At 42.6% G+C, this 21,972-nt stretch overlaps 1 protein-coding gene across 7 annotated transcripts in view; it reads right to left on the bottom strand.

Moving 5' to 3' along the window:
* The window catches only part of RAI14 (retinoic acid induced 14), a 149,266-nt gene that overhangs the window by 24,840 nt on the left and 102,454 nt on the right, over nucleotides 1-21,972 (bottom strand). For 5 of the 7 annotated variants that reach the window (XM_082453706.1, XM_082453708.1, XM_082453709.1 and 2 more), the window contains 2 exons: nucleotides 9,279-9,367; nucleotides 7-71 (listed from right to left, as the gene is read on the bottom strand). In XM_082453706.1, coding sequence (XP_082309832.1) covers nucleotides 7-71; nucleotides 9,279-9,367 — 154 coding nt within the window. The remainder of the gene's footprint in view (nucleotides 1-6; nucleotides 72-9,278; nucleotides 9,368-21,972) is intronic. The other 2 variants (XM_082453710.1, XM_082453711.1) reach the window with 1 other exon arrangement.

A 21,972-nucleotide genomic window follows, 5' to 3' on the forward strand; every position in this document is an offset into this window, starting at 1 on the left:
CTTTACCTGAAGGAGCTTCTTGATGCATTCATGGTGGCTGTTCTTGGCTGCAAGGTGCAAAGCACTGTGTCCTAAATGGATTAAAAAAAAATTTTTTTTAATCTCTTATCTCTGAAATGAAGACAACTATGAGGAAATAAATTGTTCTCCGACAAAGACGGAATTGTTCCTCTTGAGAATGAGGCCTCAACTTCTTCTCTGCGAAGTTCAGTGTGACAGAAGTGGGGAGAACACAGAGCATCCCGTCCCCCGGATAACGTTCAGAGGCCATGCCAGCTGCTGTCCTCCTGGGGTACAATCAAGCTCTGGGCTAGAAGCTTGCGGTGGACTCCTGGTATGCACCTTGGAAGCTCTGCTTTCAGCTGTCAGCATGGGTGCCAGACGCCCCGCGTCCGTAACAGTCACACCAGGCCACGACTGCCACTGGCCCAGGAACCCAGCAAAGGCAGCCAGCGAGCCAGCAGGGGGCACACCAAACGCCCGCACGAAACCCCACTTCCACCTCTCGTTTCTCCCTCCCCCAAATGTGCTCCAGCTCTGTATGGAAATTACCTGGAGTTCAGATGTCCCAAGTTCTTACATGGAAGAAGGAAAAGGGTTATAAAAACAACACACTAGCAAAGTAGCATCTCTTCACGCTCCCTTCACAGAACATTACAACAACGTGAGACTCTCTGATGTTTCTGTGGCCAGATTACTTTAGGAAATTTTAATGCTATACCCAGGTCCCTCCCCGCTACCACCAAATGGGCCTATAGAGTTTCTATGGAAGAGGGGCTTAGAGGCAGCCCTACCAGACCAGCAGGTTCCCACCCCAGGGCCCTGGCAAATTACTCTTTGCTTGGCCTGGACCCTCCTCCTCTAAGATAACCACCCAGCTTGCCCTCTTACCTCCCTCGGATGCCACTGAAACATGGTCTTCTGGATGAGACCTTTCCTGACCTCACCACTTAAAATTCCAGTTCCTCCCCCACCTCTTTTATCCCTACTTCCTGCTTCATTCTTTTATCCTTCATAGCACCCAGCACCTTCAACTCTCCCTTTCCACCCCACTCCTCTCTCCCTACACACACACACACACACACACACACACACACACACACTCTCTTATGTCTAACTGCTCTTCTTTCCCCACTAGAATATAAACTCTATATCCCAAGAGCCTACAGCACTGCTGGCACATAATAGGCTCTCGATACACATTTGTTAATTGGAATTAGAGGGTATGTCCACTACAGATGTCTGCGGAGGGGGATTTGGAGGGAGGGAACCAAAGTTACCACTGCCAGCCAACCCAATACACCTAGGAAACTCCTAAATCCTGCATTTGTAAACTGTTTGACCAAGATACCCCCAATGTAACACCTGTAAGCAACCCATACTTTAAGCCATAACAGGCTTAAAGCATGTTTTTCAGCCTTACTGCTCTTGACATTTGAAGCTGGTCAGGTGGTCCTATGTACTATAGGATGGTGAGTAGCATCTCTGGCCTCTACCCACTGGACGTCCAGTTGGGACAATCAGAAATGTCCCCAGACATTGCCAAATATCCCCTGGATGGGTGGGAATCACCCCCGGTTGAGAACCCCTGGCTTAGAGGAACAGCTTCTATTATATGGTGGTCCAGTCTCCAAATACCATTTCTCCTTTCTGAATTAGTCTTTATAATAACACTGACCAGAAATCCACTAATTACTAGGTTATCATATGGCTAGGAAATACCATATTTAAAATTAGAGGGTTTTAGGACCACAGTGAGCTGCACAAAAGCATGTGTGAGGTCAAAAGATCAGATTCCTTCTTCTCTGAGTGGCTGCAGAGAGATTTTCAGGGTATGTGTGAGGGGAGTTAATTGATGGGGGTAGAACACTGAGGCAAGGAACCCTGTGACCTCCTCCCAAATGGATGAGGATGAGGAAGGTCAGGAGATGAGGGACTGAGACCCTTGGAAGCAGGAAGACAAAGATCTTCTCTTCCCCTTCCTCCTTTTACCGCAGGAGACCCCCTCCTTTCAGGATGTATAACACACAATAGTGAGTTCAGTTACATTATGCGTTAAATAGGTTTTGGTGGGTTAGCCTGGCCCTCAACCATCATTTATTCCAGTGTTGCTAAGGACAAGCACATTCTGTGCTTTAAACAAATGCCTTACAGATGAACTTCTGGAACCCATCCTGATTGTAAGTAGAAGACTGTTTATGTCGTGTATGCAATGCCTTAACTTTTGTCTACCCCGTGGACAAAAGCTCTTCTACATAAATAGCACCCACTGGAAAAAGGCACAGTTCTCCAAAGACAAGAGGGTAGGGAGATTTAAACAATTCGTCATAAAATAAATAACAGGCTTTTATTTTTCACTCCAAGTGTTCTAGTCATACCTGGAAGTGAGCGCTGTGTTTCTAGAGAAACAAAATTGTCTTATTCCTTGGCCTTGTGATGTGTTTTCCTAAGCAGGAGCACAAAAGCATTTTTCACTTAAATGTCTCAAAATTCAAATGATGCATCATTCCCTGGACAACATGACACTGGAGTGAGATGTCTCTCCCTGCTACCATTAAAACAAAATTCTCTTTCCAAATGCAACATTTTCTGAAGAGAATATATTATATTTGTGACAGAACCTCACTGAAACGAGCCAGTGCATAAGTCTGGCCCCCACTCAGCTGTGGATCTGTCTGGAATATCAGGAAGCAACTTCCCTATAGGAAAATAACAGGGCAACCCTAATTCAAGTGCATCTCAGCAGAACTCTATAAGCGAAAAGACCAGGGCTATTTATAAGTCAAGAGTTGTGGGCTATTCCAGGTGGTTTAAGAATCCTGTTATTGAAAGAGTCTAAGAAGGATGACCTAGTCATTGTAGCCATGAACACCATCCTCCAACCTACCTCAGACAACAACCATTTATTCAGTGATTTAAGATTGCTGCTGAAACAGAGAAGAACTCACTCATGGAGTGGAGGAACTACTGATGGGACTGAGAACACAGTCTTCAAGTGTAGGTGACAAATTTTTAAACCGATGAGGTCATAAGACACAAAGACATGACAAACAAGCACCAAAAGGCTGAAGTTTGAGAAATTATAGTTTCAGATTATAATATGGAGACATTTAGAAAAAGAAAGAGAATTAAATGATACTCGACTAGATAAGGTTTAAAATATCTATTTAAGAACCAGAGTTTCAGAATGCTGAATATAAACAATAAAAGTATAAATTAATTTCTTTCTTATTTACAACTTCAAATATATTTAAACAACACTGTTCTTAGAAATGCTTATCTTTACATCAAGTTTTTAATCATTGAAGCAGAAGTCTATTCACCTAGTTATAGTTCCAGGGGAGAGATCAGGGTATAAAAGATGTATTTCCTTTTTTAAATTTTATTTATTAAAAAGAATAGATACGGGCTTCCCTGGTGGCACAGTGGCTGAGAATCTGCCTGCCAATGCAGGGGACACGGGTTCGAGCCCTGGTCTGGGAAGATTCCACATGCCACGGAGCAGCTGGGCCCGTGAGCCACAATTACTGAGCCTGCGCGTCTGGAGCCTGTGCTCCGCAACAAGAGAGGCCGCGATGGTGAGAGGCCAGCGCACCGTGATGAAGAGTGGTCCCCACTTGCCGCAACTAGAGAAAGCCCTCGCACAGAAACGAAGACTCAACACAGTCATAAATAAATAAATAAATAAATAAATAAAAGAACGTGAATTTCTTTAAAAAAAAAAAAAAAAAGAATAGATACATGTATAGTATAACTGAATCACTTTGCTGTACGCCTGAAACTAACACAACATGGTTAATCAACTATACCCCAATATAAAATAAAAGTTAAAAAAAGAAGACCCCACAATATTGTAAATCAACTATATTTCAATAAAAAATCATTAAAAACAATTTGTCTTTTTTTTATTGAAGTATAGTTGATTTGCAATGTTGTGTTAGCTTCTGGTGTACAGCAAAGTGATTCAGTTTCACACAAACACACATACATATATAGAGGAGATTTCTAATAACCATTCTTACTATTAAAAAGAGTTTTGAATTATCCCTTAATCTCCACAAAGTAGACGTGTATATTGTTTTATATAGGATCAAAAGATTTTTTTGTGTGTGGGTGTATCATCTGAAATATTTTCATGGCCAGGTCATGCTGATCAGCTGTATACGGTCGGCCCTCCTGACATCCCATACACGTGCGTGAACAGCAAATAAAGGACTATAAATCATACAATCGTTTCTTGGTTTGCCTTTAATCCAAATGAAAATACGAAATACACTTAGTGGGCTATAATTTGCAATTAACCTTTTAAATGGACCCATTCTCTCAAGTGCCTGAATTTTAAGATGAATATTACCATCTGGGTCTTCACATGGTGCCATATGTGAGTGGGATTAGGGGCATAATGGAATGGAGGGCCACCCAGAAATCCAAACAAAAGCTAAACCAGCACCTGAAACCCTAGAAAAGAGTAAGGGTTCTCAAGTGTCCCCCTCCTGAGACCTCTGTGCATTATGGTATTTCCATACTTCAGTTCTCACTTTCCTAAGCCTCTCTTCTTCTATGAGAAAAGAAGTTTTGTGTGCAAAGTAATCAGGGAAAATTTAAGATATGGGAGTGTGACGGAAATTGCACATCATCCTTCAATCTGTTTCCACCTCCTTCTACAGCAAAACCTTCTATATTTTTAATTGGATAATTTGCTGCCCAGAATTCCCAGCTTCCCTTAAAGCCAGGTGTGGCCACAGATCACTCTGTGGGCTGGGCTTGCCCTTCTGCCCACTGTGACTGCGATGCAGACTCAGGGGGAGCCATCCTGGGCCATTAGGACCAAGGCAACACCCTGGATGGTGGAGCAACAGGAGTCTGGGTCCCTTGGTGTGGAGCCAAGCTGCCATACCAATTTGGGACTTTCAACTGAGAGACAGAAAAGTCTACCTTGTTTAAGCCACTGGATCACACTGTGTCAAATGCATACGCTTGCTAATAAATGGAGTCTGAAAGCTCATGCTTCAGATTCTTTGGTCTTCTTCAATCTTCTGTAAATGCTTCTGTTTAATCCAATCTCATCCTCCCAGGTGCTAACTGCAGCCATCAAAAAAAAAAAAAAAAAAAAAAAGCCTAGAAACCTGGGAGAAGTGATTTCTAAAGAAACAGACAGAAATGTCACTTCCTACATCAGTGAAGAACAAGAGCAAACAAAGCAACGAGAGGTGCTGGACAATTACGCAGGCCCTGTTCAGAGTCAGCGCTATGGGTTTAGGTGTGGACTTTGCCAGCTGATTGCTATATATATGCCTATGGCGTTGTTTGGCAAACAGGCAATAAGGAATGGGGGGAACCCCCCAAACCAAAAACATGAGTCATGAGCTTCTGCCAGTTTTGGAATTTCTTTTCTGATTTGTACTACGAGAGTATTTGGCTTGGTGATGATCACAATTTTTTTTTTTTTTTAAGATGTGAAACGTCTGCAAAAGCCTGATGTGTAACAGAGAATAAAGGTGATGTGGATGAAGTAGCAATAATCATCATAAAATAGGAGCCAAATGCAGTGAGCACTCACTGTGTGCTGGGCGCTAAGATGCCCACACGTATCATCTCACCTAAGCCTCAAAGGCCATCTAAAATGATTATTGAGACGTAGTGTACTATACCCAAGGCCTTATCTTCTGACAGTGTTCTGCTCCTAAGAGTGTTTGTCTCTGGTCAGGGGCTTCCCTGGCGGCACAGTGGTTAAGAATCCGCCTGCCAGTGCAGGGGACACGGGTTTGAGCCCTGGTCTGGGAGGATCCCACATGCCGCGGAGCAGCTAAGCCCGTGAGCCACAACTACTGAGCCTGCGCTCTAGAGCCCGTGCTCTGCAACGGAAGAAGCCACCGCAATGAGAAGCCCACGCACCACAACGAAGAGTAGCCCCCGCTCTCCACAACTAGAGAAAGCCCGCACACAGCAACGAAGACCCAATGCAGCTAAAAATAAAAATAAAATAAAATAAATTAAAAAAAAAAATACTCTGGTCGGACTTCCAAGCATTTTATGTGGAAGGATAGTTGATAAAGAAATAGATGCTAAAAACCCTTTGCTTCTGAACTTAAATCCAATCACCAGTTTAAAATCATCCTGTAGACTTTGTGGATAAAAAGAATTAAAAGGGTCAGTGTAATGATATATTTTGAAAGCAGGTTTTTTTCAGAAACTCTATAGGGCAGTTGGATTTATGGTAACAGATTTTCATACGAGTTCTCAGTGGCTGTTGGGATTGAAGACGACTATATCTTAGTAATAATACGGCAAAACTTCAGATACGTTTACTGAAAAGACAGCACCTATGAGAGTGGAGCCATTTAATTCATTCATTCGTCAAATGTTTTGGGCAAATGACGACCACTAAAGCACAGTGATTAACGTCCTTGTCCTTCCCTTGGATTCTGATACGTGTTCTTGAGAGGGAGAGATGGAACTGGGTGATATAGCCGACAGGAAGGATGTGAGCAGTAAAGGCCATCACGTTTATCTGGTTCATTGTAACAGAAAAAAGTTTGAGAAGTGTTGTTCTACATAACACAACAGACTCTCTATGCAATTTTATCCATGCTGCTTTTCCTTCTTTTGTTCCTGTGTTCCCTTTGCATGTTTTCAAGAAATCACAAGAAGTCAGTGCCTCACTCAGACTAAAGTAAAACAATAAGCCCAAGGACCAGAGTGCTGACCTCATTGTTAAAAACGTCAGGAAGGAGGGAAGTGACCAGCAGCTCTGAGACATTTCCAACTCATGGGATGTTTGGACGATGTTCTGGGGCTACAAAGTGCTGTGGATTCTACCAGTTTCAATCAGAGTTGAAACAAATGGGCTGTGGCAGTTCCCACTGACCAGCCCAGAGAAGCATCCAGGATGAGTCTGCAGTGTCCCCTCCAGCTTCTTTTTTTTTTTGGCCACGTCTTGCAGCACATGGGATCTTAGTTCCCCGACCAGGGGTTGAACCCATGCTCCCTGCAGTGGAAGCGCAGTCTTAACCATTGGACCGCCAGGGAAGTCCTCCCCTCCAGCTTCTTGGAGGGCACTGCCATCTCAGCTGGCAAGGAAGAGGGACCTGCGCTGGGGTGTCCAGGTCTCACTGCCCGACTCCCCCGACTCTCAGAAACTGAGTGAGGGCTCTGGTAGTAAACACAAACTCTGCCCACGTGGTGTTAGATGGCCAAAACAACTACGCTTCTTAAAAGCTTTTAGTGCAGAAAATGGTCATGGTAATCTTTTTTTTTTTTTTTAAAGGCAGGATTTAATTATATAATGTGATCTCAACTATGTAAAAATGTGCCAGAAAAATCTGGTAGGAAATATAGCTAAACAGTAAAATTTTTTTCTTCTTGGAGTAGAAGCACCGGTTATCTTCTTGGTAGTTTTCTGTATTTCCCAAATTTTCTACAATGAGCATGTATAAAAGAAACATTTTTTCCCTTTAATAAAAACATGGGGGAGAGATGTTTGGTTATGATGGAAATAACCAGATTCCTGTCTAATCTATTTTTTTAACATCAAATGCAGTTAAACAAAACTGTATTACAGCTCAAATATATTCACTCTAAGAAAATTCTTCTAGATTATGATTTTCTTAGAGAAGAAACCCTGTCTACTTAAGAGGACATATGTTTCATCAAGGGGACTGTAGCCACTCATACTGCTCTAAGTGTATGTGATACAACTTTAAAAGTAGTAACAATAAACTTTAAAAACAAAATAACTGGGTCTTGGGATTAAAGATGATTTTAATTAGCAACATAAGTTAGGGTTTCCTTCAAGGTGGTCACTTAGGGAAACCATTCTTTCTTCTATTGGTATTGCCATTTCTCAAAATATTTTTCTGGAGCTTTCTGTGGCACTGCTCAGGAAAATCATTCGGTTACTTCAATCACTCACCATTTTTGACCAAAAATGGTTTTACCAGGTTGACACCTCATTCACCTGACTTGACTTCAAGTGGCTCTTGGCCTGTCCTAAAAAAACAAATCTATTCTCAAAGAATAAAGGTCCCCAAACACTGAGATTATTTCTTTTTAATGCCACAGCCTTTATGAAAACAATTCCAAAACACAAGTGTTCCAGCCATATTTTGAAATAATTATATTTTCACAATACCTGATCGACTAATCTGCCCCCAAGATGACTACTGTGAGGGGTCAGTGATTTGGGGAAGGGAAAGTGGTCCATTACGGATTAATGAAAAGCCGAAATAAAGACTATGAAATAGACTGATTTTATGTTCCAGTAAAAACCACCAAAAGCCTATTAGAAGACAGATTTTCAAGTACAATATAGAAATGAAAAGCCATCAGTAGCTGCTTTGATCTTTTGGTGTGGCCAACAGGGGCTGAATCCCAGGCTGGAGACCCCAGGGACTCCTTCCTGTAAAACAACGTTCATAAAAGACAAGACTACACTTCCTCTTCTATTTGCCTTGATCATCATCTATCAACACTGGCTTCACATTAGAATCACCTGGGAGCTTTACAAAAAATACCAATTGGCTGGAAACGTTCGGACAATGGAATCTGAATTTCAGAAGGTAGAGCTGTGTGTGTGTGTGTGTGTACTGTTTATCCTTTTCTTTCCTCTCCTTTGCCCCTTTCTCTCCCTCCCTTCCTCCCGTCCAGGAATCTGAATTTCAGAAGGTAGAGCGCGTGTGTGTGTGTGTGTGTGTGTGTGTGTGTGTGTGTGTGTGTGTGTGTGTGTGTGTGTGTGTGTGTGTGTGTGTGTGTGTGTGTACTATTTATCCTTTTCTTTCCTCTCCTTTGCCCCTTTCTCTCCCTCCCTTCCTCCCCTCCAGTTCCCAGGTGATTCAGATGCACTAAACCACAGTAAGGGGTGCAGACCATGGGCAGCTGGTCCACATTAGGATCCTGGCTTCTGTCCACAGAGCTCAACGCAGCTAGTTGACAAAATGAGCGCCTACACAATTCACTCCATTCAGCACTTCATACCATGATTCATAAAAACAAAAATTAGGGAAAGGTGCTTGGTCCATACATGTAATCTTAGAAAATAAAATTTTTAAATGGGGGATAAAAAGCATACAGTCTCTAGTTGACTAACCACATATAAGATGGAAACACCTGTAAAGGCACGAATAATGAAGCCATGTCAGAGCCTGGTCAATGGAGTAGACTCTATGTTCTTCTTTTGGCTTATCTGTATAGATTGTACATTTTCCACAATGAATATGTATCACCTTTGTGATACCTACTTTCCGGCTGGCCTGTTGACTTAAGAGAAAAAGACTACATACCGGCAGTATCTTGGGCTGTCACATCCACGCCATGCGTAACCATGACCCTGAGGCATTCCACGTGTCCTTTTGTAGCAGCAAGATGAAAACTGGAAAAGAGGTAACATAATCTCCTGAAGACTTCCACTCTTCAGAGTTCATCTCTGACCATGTTTTTGCCTCTTTGTGTACACTTTCTCTCACTTAAGCTCCACAACCGTCTTGTGAGTAGGTATTATTATCAACCTCATTTTAAAGAGGAGGAAACGGAGGCTCAAAGCGGTCTGATAATTTGCTCATTGACACTTTTCATTAAGTAATGGATTAGGAGCTAGATCTTAGGTCTTCCAACGTAAAGACAAAGCTTGAAAAAAAGTAAGACACAACTACATTCCTTGTCCCTTTAGGAAAGAATAGCCAGAGTCCCAACTAGATCGGATTCCTAAATAAGAAGTAATTTATCAACATTTTTCTGCTGTCTAGTGTTTTCACCAAAGCCATTATTTTTAAGTAATACACTCTATGAAGGGAAATCTGTCTAAGTCAAACAATGGTCAAGGTTCTTGAACAGCATCAAGGTCAAATCCATTGCTGTGTTCTAGCTGAATAACAGTAGTTGTACACAACTTTTAAGTGGCTAATGTGTGCCAACTACTCACTTTAATACATTATCTCTTTTCATTCTCATAAAAGCCTTTTGGGGTGAGTCCTAACACCGTCTCCATTAGACGGCAGGTGTCTACACTCAGTCAGGTGCAAACAGCATTAAAGAAAGCCCACAACTAGGCATCAGAATTCCATGACACTGGGTAGTACAAACCACGCTCAGCATGTTTAGACTTGCCAGTAGAAAGGGATAACATCCAAATGCCATACCCATTATCCCCGCAGATCCCGGAGTAAAGAGCACTTCTGCAGGCAGAAGGAAAGCACAGTTCCACTGGGCATTCAGGCCCAGAGGCTGAGAAGGCAAAAACCCCAGGAAGGTCTCCACTGCAGAGGTCTTCCCTCTTCACAGCCTCCTTCCTATAGAAGGAGGTTAAGGATCCTTCCAGCTCTCCTCCTCCCTCGGTTCTATCTTAGGGACTTAACTTCTCAAGATACTTGCCATGCGGCACCTTGGTGTCGGTACCTCTGAATTAATACCCAGGCAATATTTTTTCATAGGACAGGACCTGTCACTGGGGCCCAGGGTCACACTCAACTAGCAAATCCAAGAGCTAAACCGATTCAAACCCAAGTCAGCTTGACCCAGCACCTCCGTTCTGGAGAGCTAGGCTGAGTAAAGGTGGGCAGGTCAGCAATTGGGGATAGGTCAGTCCTGGTTGCAAATCAGCGATACGTCAGCTATGTGTCTTTGGGAAGTCAGTTTAACCTCTCTGAGCCTAAATTTCCTCCACAGTAAAATGTGGGGATTGACTCAGATGATATCTGATGGTCCCTCTGGCTCTAACATTCTTTAAAATGATAAATTAAAGCTTATCTGGCTCTGGTCACACCGACTATTTCTGCATTTGTGCAGCAGTTTATGTGTAATGTTTCTTTACAGTCAAAATCCACTCTGTAGGTGATTACACATTACGGTGAAACTCTGATCATCTGGAATGACTTGGGAATGTGGTGACTTGTTTAAATGGAATTCCTGATTAAATACGGCTTAACCCGAAGAACCTCCCTAAAAGGCACTACAATAATACCTCTGTTTTCAGCATTGTTGGGGTAACTTAACTTTACAATAAGTAAAGTTCATCTTTAAGCAGTGAATTGTTCAATCATAGTGGAAGGTTTCTAAAATCTCCCCAGTTTTAGTAACAGTATATGTTACATAATTAAATTGCTCTTGAGGACATGATATCACCATTAAGAGCCTCAATTATTGAACTCTGCATTCAAGGCTATGACTCTAAATATTTGCCCCGCATTATTAAGCCCTAATATTTATTAATATTTATCTTCTTTTCTTAATATCTATGTGTTTGCTTCTAAGCTATTCATTCTGCTATCTCCTATGACCAGGGAGAACTCAATCAAAATGATCAGGACAGCCATATCTTTTGCTAAAGATAAAAGTACCAGGATTAGTAATTAGCACACTCACACGCATGCGCACGCGAGCGTGCACACACACACACACACACACACAAAACATAAAAGTATGTATAGATACAGAAGTTTTGATTGAAGTTTAACATATATAAAGAAAGCTACACATACCGTAATTGTATAGCCTGCTAAAACCTCACTAAAATGGAACATGCCCCTTTTACTTTGATACTGAAGAAACAGAACTTGGCCAGAGACCCAAAATCCCTCCTCGTATCTCCTGCCAGCAACCCAGAAGCTCTTCATGTGCCCCTCTGAGTTACTAACCCTCTTCCCCCTGTAATATTTATATTTTTTCTACTCCGAGGCTTCCTGGATTACCTCTGGATTGCACACGATATTAACAGGGGATTGAAATTGCAGACACACGTGACAACAAAGCACTACTGCAGGCCACTACTGCATGTTGATAAATGTGCTCTGATGAACACGACATGCTGTTCTATGGATGACTTGGCTGCCTTCCTCTACTTCCTCTGTGAAGTTCACAGCTCTGTGGGCCAGCTCCTCCAAAGCTACAGCTGCAGCTCTTTCTGGGTTTTGGTAACTGATTTCTCTCCTTGCCTCTTCAGGTGTGGGTAGTGGTGGTGGTGAAATATTTCCCACTGTTACTAGCCAGGGCTGCTTTTCCAGCCTTGCTGGTTTAATCTGACCACATGTGTATAAACAGTTCCTTTCTTTTTTTTTTTTTATTTTTTTTTAAATTTTTATTTATTTATTTATGGCTGTGTTAGGTCTTCGTTTCTGTGCGAGGGCTTCCTCTAGTTGCGGCAAGTGGGGGCCACTCCTCATCACGGTGCGCGGGCCTCTCACCATTGCGGCCTCTCCTGTTGCGGAGCACAGGCTCCAGACGCGCAGGCTCAGCAATTGTGGCTCACGGGCCCAGCCGCTCCGCGGCACGCGGGATCTTCCCAGACCAGGGCTCGAACCCGTGTCCCCCGCATTGGCAGGCAGACTCCCAACCACTGCGCCACCAGGGAAGCCCAACAGTTCCTTTCTTAACCACTCATCAATTATCCTATGTGAGTGCTACCTGTTTCCTACTGGGACCTTGAATGATCCCAGTGTTAGGTATTTTGCGTGTGATCATCCACAGGAAGAACTATTAGGTTTCTGTGCACATTATCGGATTAAATATTTATAAGGGCAAATTCAGCCTTAAAAAATGTTTTGATTAGAGAAGCTGTCAGAGTAGAAACACCCTCCCCTCCACGGGCACACCAAAATTACAGCTATTTACAGAGCAACTATTAATGAAAGATCAGAAGACTAGTAGAAAAGATCTTCTACAACCAAAGATATAAAGAAGGAACCACAACGAGACAGGTAGGAGGGGCGGAGATGTGCTATAGTCAAGACTCATACCCTGGGTGGGTAACCCACAAAGAGGGGGATAATTACAATTGCAAAGTCTCTCCCCAAGGAGTGGGGGGTCCAAGCCCCACACTGGGTTCCCTGGCCCAGTGGCCCTGCACCAGGAAGATGAGCCCCTAGAATGTTTGGCTTTGAAGGTCAGCGGGGCTTACTTTCGGGAGAGCCAGAGGGCTGTGGGAAACAGAGACTCCACTCTTAAAAGGCTCACACAAAATCTCACATGCTCTGGAACCCAGGGCAGAAGTAGTAGTTTGAAAGGAGCTTGGGTCAGACCCAGCTGCTGATCCTGGAGAGGCAGGAGGCAGCTGGAGCTCACCCTGGGGACACAGACACTGGTGACAGCCATATATGCCCACACTTATACGGGCAAGTAATCTATGACAAAGGAGGCAAGAATATACAATGGGGAAATGACAGTCTCTTCAACAAACGGTGTTGGGAAAACTGGACAGTTACACACAAGACAATCAATTTAGGCTACTTTCTCACACCATAAACAAAAATCAACTCAATATGGATTAAAGACTTAAATGTAAGACCTGAAACTATAAAAAGAAAACAGGCAGTATGCTCTTTGATGCCAATCTTAACAATGTTTTTTTTTTGGCTATGTCTCTTCAGGCAAGGGAAACAAAAGCAAAAATAAACACATGGGACCTAATCAAACTAAAAACCTTTTGCACAGCAAAGAGAACTATCAGCAAAACAAAAAGCCATCTACTGAACGGAAGATATCTGCAAACAGTATATCTGATGAGGGGTTAATATCCAAAGAACTCATACAACTCAACATCAAAAAAAAAAAAAAAAAGCAATTAAAAAATGGGCAGAGGCTCTGAATAGACATTTTTCCAAAGAAGACATACAGATGGTCAACATGCACGTGAAAAGATGCTCAGCATCACTCATCAGGGAAATGGAAATCAAAACCACAATGAGATATCACGTCACACCTGTCAGAATGGTTATTATCAAAAAGATAACAAGGAACAAGTGCTGGCAAGGACGTAAAGGAAAGGAACCTTAGCACACTTTTGGCGGGAATATTAATTGGTGCAGACTCTATGGAAAACAGTATGGAGATTCCTCAGAAAATTAAAAATAGAGCTACCATATGACCTAGCAATTCCACTCCTGGGTATTTATCTGAAGAAAATGAAAACACTAATTAGAAAAGATATATGCACCCCAGTGTTCACTGCAGCATTATATACAATAGCCAAGATATGAAAGCATCGTAACTATCCATCAATAGATGAATGGATAAAGATGTGGTATATATATATATATTATGGACTATTACTCAGCCATAAAAAAGAATGAAATCTTGCCATTTGCTTCAACATGGACGAACCTAGAGGGTATTACACTAAGTGAAATAAGTCAGGCAGAGACAAATACTGTATGATTTCACTTATATGTGGAATCTAAAAAACAAATGAACAAACATAAAAAAACAGAAACAGACTTACAGATACAGGTGGTTGCCAGACGGGACGGGGGTGGAGGGAGGAAAGAAATAAGTGAGGGAGATTAAGAGGTACAAACTTCCAGTGGCAAAATAAATGAGTCAGGGGTATGAAGTGTACACCGTGGGGAATATAGTCAATAACTATGTAATATCTTTGTATGGTGACAGGTGGTAACTAGACTTATCATTGTGATCATTTTGGAATATACAGAAATATCAAATCACTATGTTGTGTAATAGGAACTAACAGTGTTGTAGGTCAATTATACTTCAAAAACCAACCAACCAACCAAACAACTCATAGAAAAAGAGATCAGATTTATGGTTACCAGAGGTGAGGGGATTGGGAAAAGGGGAACTAGATGAAGGCAGTCAAAAGGTACAAACATCCAGTTTTTAAAAAATGTATTAAAAAAGTGACAACTAGATATTTTTACTTCTTAGTTGCTTTATTCCTATGAATTTTTTATTTAATTCAGGCCATGTGTAATAACATCATAAAGAAGTTTATTAAAATATTGGCCAAGGCAAAAGAACTATTTATGAGTAGAGGATAAGAATTAAACAGTACCTTTTTTAGCTAAAACAAAAAGAAAACAAATAGAAAACCAACAACAATAACTCAAAGTCACAAATCTTTATCTATAAACTCACCCACCCTACCTCCTCCCCTGCCACAACTGGATTATTTTGAGGCAAATCTCACTTATATCTTTTCGTCTCTGAACTTTTCTACACATATACTTAAAAGATACGTACTTTACAAAGGAAAAATAATAACGCAATGAAATCCTTTGTATCCAATACCATGTCTAAATTGAATGCGAAACAACCTTGTTTCATCTACACCCTTCCCATTATTATCTTGAAGCAAATCTCATGTCATATCATTTCATTCATAAATATTTCAATATGTATTTCTAAAATAAAATAGCTCTTTACAAAAATGTGATAACAGTACCATCATCACACCTGTAAAATGGGCTGTGAGGAGTCAATGAGATAAATGTAAAAGCACTAGCAAAATGTGAAGCATGTAGTAAACACCCAAGAAAATACCACCAATTATCAGAGCCTCATCAACACAAGACAAGGCACAGAGTCTGAGACATGTCGCTTAATAAAAGGATTTGTCTCAGTGTTCAGAAAAGGCAGGTTAGCAGAAATTAGGTCAGAACCATCATTGCTTAAGAAATGAAGAAAGAAGGAAAGAAAGGAGGAAGAGGAAAGCAAGAAAGAGAGAGTTGTAGACAGTCACAGATGACCAAAAAAAAAAAGCCATCTGAGACCAGCCTTGTCTAATGCTCACACTTGAGCTGCTAACATTCTGGCGCCTTCCATAGAAGTGATAATCCCCAAAGCAGGGTTTGGCAGCAACAAGTCATTAGCATTTAGCCTCTGAATGTGAACGAGAAGCAGAGCCAACTTTTAATAAGATACTCAAGTGGAAAGTTGGGTTCAGTTGGGTGGGAAAACATGATTAGTCACTGACAGAACCTGGGTTTGTAAATGACAGCGAGTAGGTTTCCCTTCCTCTGCAGGGACTGATAAACGCGGTCCCCTCAGGGCGGCAGTCCCCTCAAGGCAGCAGTCCCCGTGACTGGTGGGTGCTGGTCTGGACTGCAGATGGGCATCTGTGGGGTGACCTCAGGCTCAGGGAGCAAAGTAGGAGGCCGATTAACAGGCCCCCCTCGCCCCCAAACAGAGACTGTTCTTGACAATGTTAATTCTAGGGCATTAGACCTAACCCAAGCATGGCATAATTTCGATATTTCTATAGTTGTATATTTTTATAAATTGCTATAGCTAAATATATTAATTCACTCATATACTTACAGGCAGATTCTCCTGGTGTCTAATGTGTAAAGACCATATATGCTGCTAAACATCCTACAATGCACAGGCCCCACGACAAACAATTATCTGACTAGTCTAAAGTGTCAATAATATCAACATATCAAAATGTCAGTAGTGCCCAGGTTGAGAAACTCTGTGATAAACCATTTAATACGAACGCATGATGCTGCGATATAATTCTATTAAGACAAATTAAACAAAGACTGAAAAAACAGCATGAGCAGATCTCAATCTTTTTATTGAGATATATTTTAATGGTACGTAAATTCACCATTTTAAAATGCACAATTCAGTTGTTTTTAGTATATTCACGAAGTTGTGCAACCAACATCACTACCTAATTCCAGAACATTTTCATCAGCTTAAAAAAAATCCTTGTACCCGTTAGTATTCACTCTCCATTCCCATGCCTACCCTTGGCCATCATTAATCTACTTTCTGTAACTATGGATTTGCCTATTCTGGACACGTCATCAAGATCGAATCATACAATATGTGGTCTTTTGTGCTTGGCTTCTTTCATTTGGCCTGTTTTCAAGGTTCATCCACGTTGTAGCACGTACCAGTACGTTATTCCTTCCATTGGGTGGATATATCACATTTTGTTTATCCATTCATTGGTTATGGACACTTGGGTTGTTTCTACTTTTTGGTTATTGCAAATAATGCTGCTAAAACATTTGTGTACAAGTGTTTGCGTGGACACCTGTTTTCAAGTCTAGTGGGTATAGACCTAGGAGTGGAATTGCTAAACCATATGGTAACCATGTTGACGTCTTTAAGGAAATGTTAGACTATTTTCTAAAGCTGCTGCACCATTTTACATCCCCATCAACGACATAAGGGCTCCAATCTGTCCACATGCTAGCCAGGACTTGTTACTGTCTGGCAAATTTTAAGCGATGAGAATTTTAATTACACCTAAATTTTCCACAGAAGAAACATTTAAGTCTTTCTTAATGAACGCTTTGAGGTAGTTATTTCAGCTAATTATCAGCTGCAATTTCCCCTTAGAGGAATAGAACAGTGAATGCAAAACAAATTCAGAACATCCTTTGGCTTTGTCTCTGTAGGCTTTTACACCTAATTAAAAAGTGTGGCCTTTCCTCTTAAAGACAAGAAATGTCATTCAAGAGTCAATAGCAATATATTTTATGAGAGGTCCTATTGGCTTGTTTACCTCTTCATTTGGACAGGTCTCAGAATTCAGTGGAGGAGGGAGGGGTATAAAAACCTTTATCCACCCCTCTAACTCCAGGCCCAGTGACAAGGACACTCGTCACTGCCCAGGGATACAGCAGGGTGGCTGTCCAGATTCTAGTGCAGCCGAAGTGACAGCACTTCAATAGCCTAAAAGTCTTGGATACTCACAGAGTGAACCACAGACCAGAAGCTGTTAGAAATGGAGGCTCTCAGACCCCACCCCCCATCACTGACCCAAAAGCTGTGTTTTACAAGTTTCCCAGCTGATTCCCGTGCTCACTACTGTCTGCAAAGCGCTGCTCTAAATGGAGGACGAGTTAAGAACCTCGCAGCATCCTTTTTACTAAGGTACCTATTGTTTCAAACTGCTTCTGAAAACATAATCCCCTTAAGCCTTGAAAGCAATCTTGTGGATATGTCCCACAAAAAAAGGAATCGATGCTGTTTTAAGTTTCATTATAATAGGCAATGTTTAGCTTTGCTTATAAAACTCAGCTGGGCCCTTTCACAGAGGGGTAACTAAAAGGCAGAATGGCCTGAAGATTTACATCATGATCCTTTGATCCCTCTGCTGCTTATTGATATTTGGAATTTCTCTGTTTTTGTCACTTGGAAAATTCCCAAGCTTTCTGTGCTTAAGAGTTTTGCGGCTCCCGATCTCTCCCCCACCAACCACCCCGCTTCCTCTTCCTCCTCCCTCCCTCCCACTCCCAAGAGAGGACCAAGATGACCTTGAGAGCCCCAGGACAGCAGCTGAATGGCAACCTGAAGGTGCAGAGGAAGAACCAGCAGAGACACAGTGAGGAGCCCAGGAGGCCGGGATACCACGGCTGGGTTTGCTGCGTTGTTGTCGTGTCATCCTGGCTGAGGTACCTAACTTCAGTTCCCTCACCTCTAAACCATGTTTGGGCAACTAAAAAACATCAGCATCAATAATAATAGCAGCTTATCTGTTGAAATACAATGCACTAGTCACATTTAAACTCATTACATCCCCCAACCAGCCTTGGGAGGGGTAATTATCATCATCCCCATTTTACAGAGGAGGAAACTGAGACACAGAGGCGTCCAGTAAGCTTGCCCAAAGTCCCAGAACCAGTAAGTAGGGGAGCCTGGATTTGACTTCAGCATTCTGACTGCAGAGTTGGCCCTTCAACACCATGCTGAGAAACTGCACTATTTGTTAGATCACTCTGCAAATTGTGAAACACCACATAATATAACTTACTAGCTGTACCGCTCTTTAAGAAACAAAGTTTAAACTAAAAAAAAAAGAAGTATTTGGCCAAAAAGCAAACACAGGCTTCTCATTGGGGCTGATTAGGGTCGCCAGTGGTCTCAAATGGAAAGGAGTGTAAGCCAAGCGCTGCAGCAAACAGAGCCTGCAACAGAGGCTTACGTTTCCTACAAAACTGCTCAGCATGTTGTACAAGCCTTCAATGCCTCGGGACAAGGCCGGGATGTTTCTCAAGGCCCTTAACCCGAAGGGGATTTGAACTATTACTATTTAAAAGCCCGTGACTGATGGCTGGGAAAGTTCCTTCCATCTTTCAGAGTAACAACAAACACAGTTCTTCTGGTTTCTGATTGCCAGCTGAAGCACATACTTGGCGGAAACACAAACTCACAAGGCTACTTTCAGAAGACTTGGATTTTTTAGGCGTATTCATTCACAGAAGATGTCACTCAAACCGAACTCTTTCTTGCGCCCTTTACGAGCACCCCAGCTCCCGATACCAAAAGAGCTGGCCAGCCGAGTGAGGTCGGGAACGCAACAGGCTGGCCATGGCCAGCGACTCTCCAGTCCCGTCCACTGCCTCGGCAACCGATTTTTCACTCCCCAAGTCAATCAAGCCACAAAGAAACGCCCATACACCAAACCCTACCAGCACGAGACACACCCAGAATCCCAGCGTGTTAGAAGGTTCCAGAAGGATAAACTGGCCCAACATCCTCACTTCACAGATGAAGACACTGAGGCTCAGAGAGGTTAGGAAATGTGCAAAAGATCAGGACTTGAGTTCACTGCCCTGACTCTAAGAGCAGTTCCTCCCTGCGAAACCCACATCGTTCTTCTTTCCTTTTAAAGCCCTTTATTTACAAGAGGGATCACCACGGTTGGTGAGACTCAGAAATACTTCGCGGTAATAACCAACTTTTCATAATCCCTTGAGAGCTTCAGCGTTTCCCAAATACCTATAATCGCCTATACTTTAGTTGCATGGCTTTTGTAAGACAACTTTCTGGAAGGGGAAAAAATGATATTAAATCATATAAAAATGAATCAGAGAAATGAAGTATTTGGAATTAGGATTTAATCCAAAATCCTTCGTGTGGCCCACCAGGCTCTATATGAGGAGGTCCTGGCTCCCACTGTGATCTCACCTTCTAGCTCTTTCCCTGTTCGCTGAGGGCACATCAAGTACCCTCCCACCTCAGAGCATTCGCCTTGCTGTTCCCTCCACCAGGACAGCAGTTCTAGAAAAGAGCAGGCTTGGCACCTCATTCCAATTCAGGAATCTGCTCAAATGAAGGTGTCTGCTCGGAGAGGCCTTTCTTGCCCAGGTTCATTCAAAGTGGCCCCTGGCTGCTGCTTTTTCTTCAATGCACCTGATATTACATTAAAGAGGCATGTGGTTCTTGTCTGAGTGTCCCGTTAGACTATACCTTCCATACGTTCCATGAGGGCAGAGATTCTGTCTTGCCTATTGCAATTTTCCTGGCACAGAGAAGTGATTTGGGGTTGGGGGGTGGGGGTGGAGAATGCAAGTCTTCAGTTTTGAATTTGCCTTTTCCATCTTAAGTTTCTATTTTGCATTTCCTTAAACCAAGGCACACCCATAAACTGGCATGACCATGTTTTCTTCAGGTTGTACTATAAATTCTTGAGAGAGAGGCTGTGTCCTTTATGTCGTTATTACAAGCTTTATTTTGCTCCCCAACATCATGTCATATGGTGGTTTTCAAAGTGTGGCCCTTGGGCCAGCAGCATCAGTGTCACTGGAAGCTTGTTAGAAATGCAGATTCTGAGCATCCTGCCCAGACACGGGGGAGGGGCCCAGCAATCTGTGTTTTAACAAGCCCCCTCGGTGATTCTCATACATGTCCCATTTTTAGGACCACTGGCATAGGAGGCAGAAGCATGAACTAAAAGTCAGTATTCTTTGGTTTTGGTCTCAGTTCTGCCATCCCCAAGTATGGAACGCTAAAGTCGCTCACATTCACTGGCCTCAGTTTATTCATCTGGTCCACATGACCACTGAAGCCTTTTTCAGCTCTAAAGTCTATGATTCCAACCCAGCCTACCAATTGTTTCCTGGCACTTACTTGCTGCAACATCTAAATTCTAATGAGGTCACTGAGCTCAAAAGAGGCTTAGCACACACCTGAGTATTTCAGCGGGACAAACCTTAATCCTAAAAGACCTGGATTCCCATTTCAGATTATAATCCGAGGGTAAGGAAGGCATCACTGTCTAATAGCTTATAGTCAAAAACGCGTTGAAAAACGAATTCTACTCTACTAGTAGCGATCAACCCTATGGGCCTAAGAGAAATCGCCTCTGGCAGAGAAGTAATAGGGCTGCCAGGCTTTCAGCTATTTCAAAGGCAGCTGCAACAGGGACTTTGATCACTGCCTCTATTAGAAACTGAGGTGGCAGGCAGTTTGAGAAATGGGAACACTGGTGGCCTTCTCCTGCTAAACGTTTCAGATAGATATAATAAATGGTGACTAGCATAAAAGAAATAAAGGCTGTAAAAATAGGATTACTGTCCCTAAGTGCCCACGATGTGCTAATGGAATCAGCCGTGCTTCTGGGGACAGAGATCTCCTGGGGACAGGAGGAGGAGAGGCTGAGATGAAAGATCACATACTCAGAGCTAAGAAACCCCGTGACACTTAAGCTGAGAGTTAGCTCTTTTTCTTGGGGATTGTTTGGTTTCACAAATGCAGTAGGAAAACAGCACTTGGGCAGTATGAAATCTCTTTAGGGCAAATGATTTGTCTCTTGTGCTCATGATAGACCCCCAGACTCTACCACCCAGAATGGGTGATTTGTACCAATTTCCAAACCTTTCTGACCCACACTTTCCTCTTCACAAATTACTCCAGGGTAACTGAGAGCATCAGATGAGAAATACCTGAGAGAAACTGACATGGTCTTTAAAATGGGTGAAAGAATCAACTATCTGTTGAATGAATGACACATATGAAAGCCCCTAGCCCAGTGTTGGGCACTTAATATTAACACGATTAATAACAATTCCTTTCTTATTAATTGGGTAAGATTGGGCTCTAACCCCGATAGTCTAATAACAGGGATAAGATAAGTACATAGGTAACCGAGACCCATCAAATCCTAGGTGTTTTAAGAGAGGCAGTGGTTGAGATCGAGCTCACCCCCTTTGGAATTTAGAAAAGGCTTCATTGAAAGAGACGGCACACTGGACCTCGAACGACTCGGCAGCATGGCGGGGCGGCGGCGGCGTTTCGGAAGGCGTGAATTTCAGGGAAGCAGGAGTATTTCTAAAGGACAGGCACGTGTGTCGAGTGATTTCATGCGCCTCCACCCTTGAACTGTCTGGTGGCTGCCAGCGTGAGAACCTCCCGCCCCAGGTGCCCCCTCCTCTCGCGGGGGTTAGGCTGAGCGGAGGTCACTGCCTGCTTGTGCGGCCGGCCACCCGCCCCTGCTCCGCCCTCTAACAC

This window comes from Balaenoptera physalus (assembly GCF_965194825.1).
Source record: "Balaenoptera physalus genome assembly, chromosome: 3".
NCBI classification, from domain to species: Eukaryota; Metazoa; Chordata; class Mammalia; order Artiodactyla; family Balaenopteridae; genus Balaenoptera; species Balaenoptera physalus.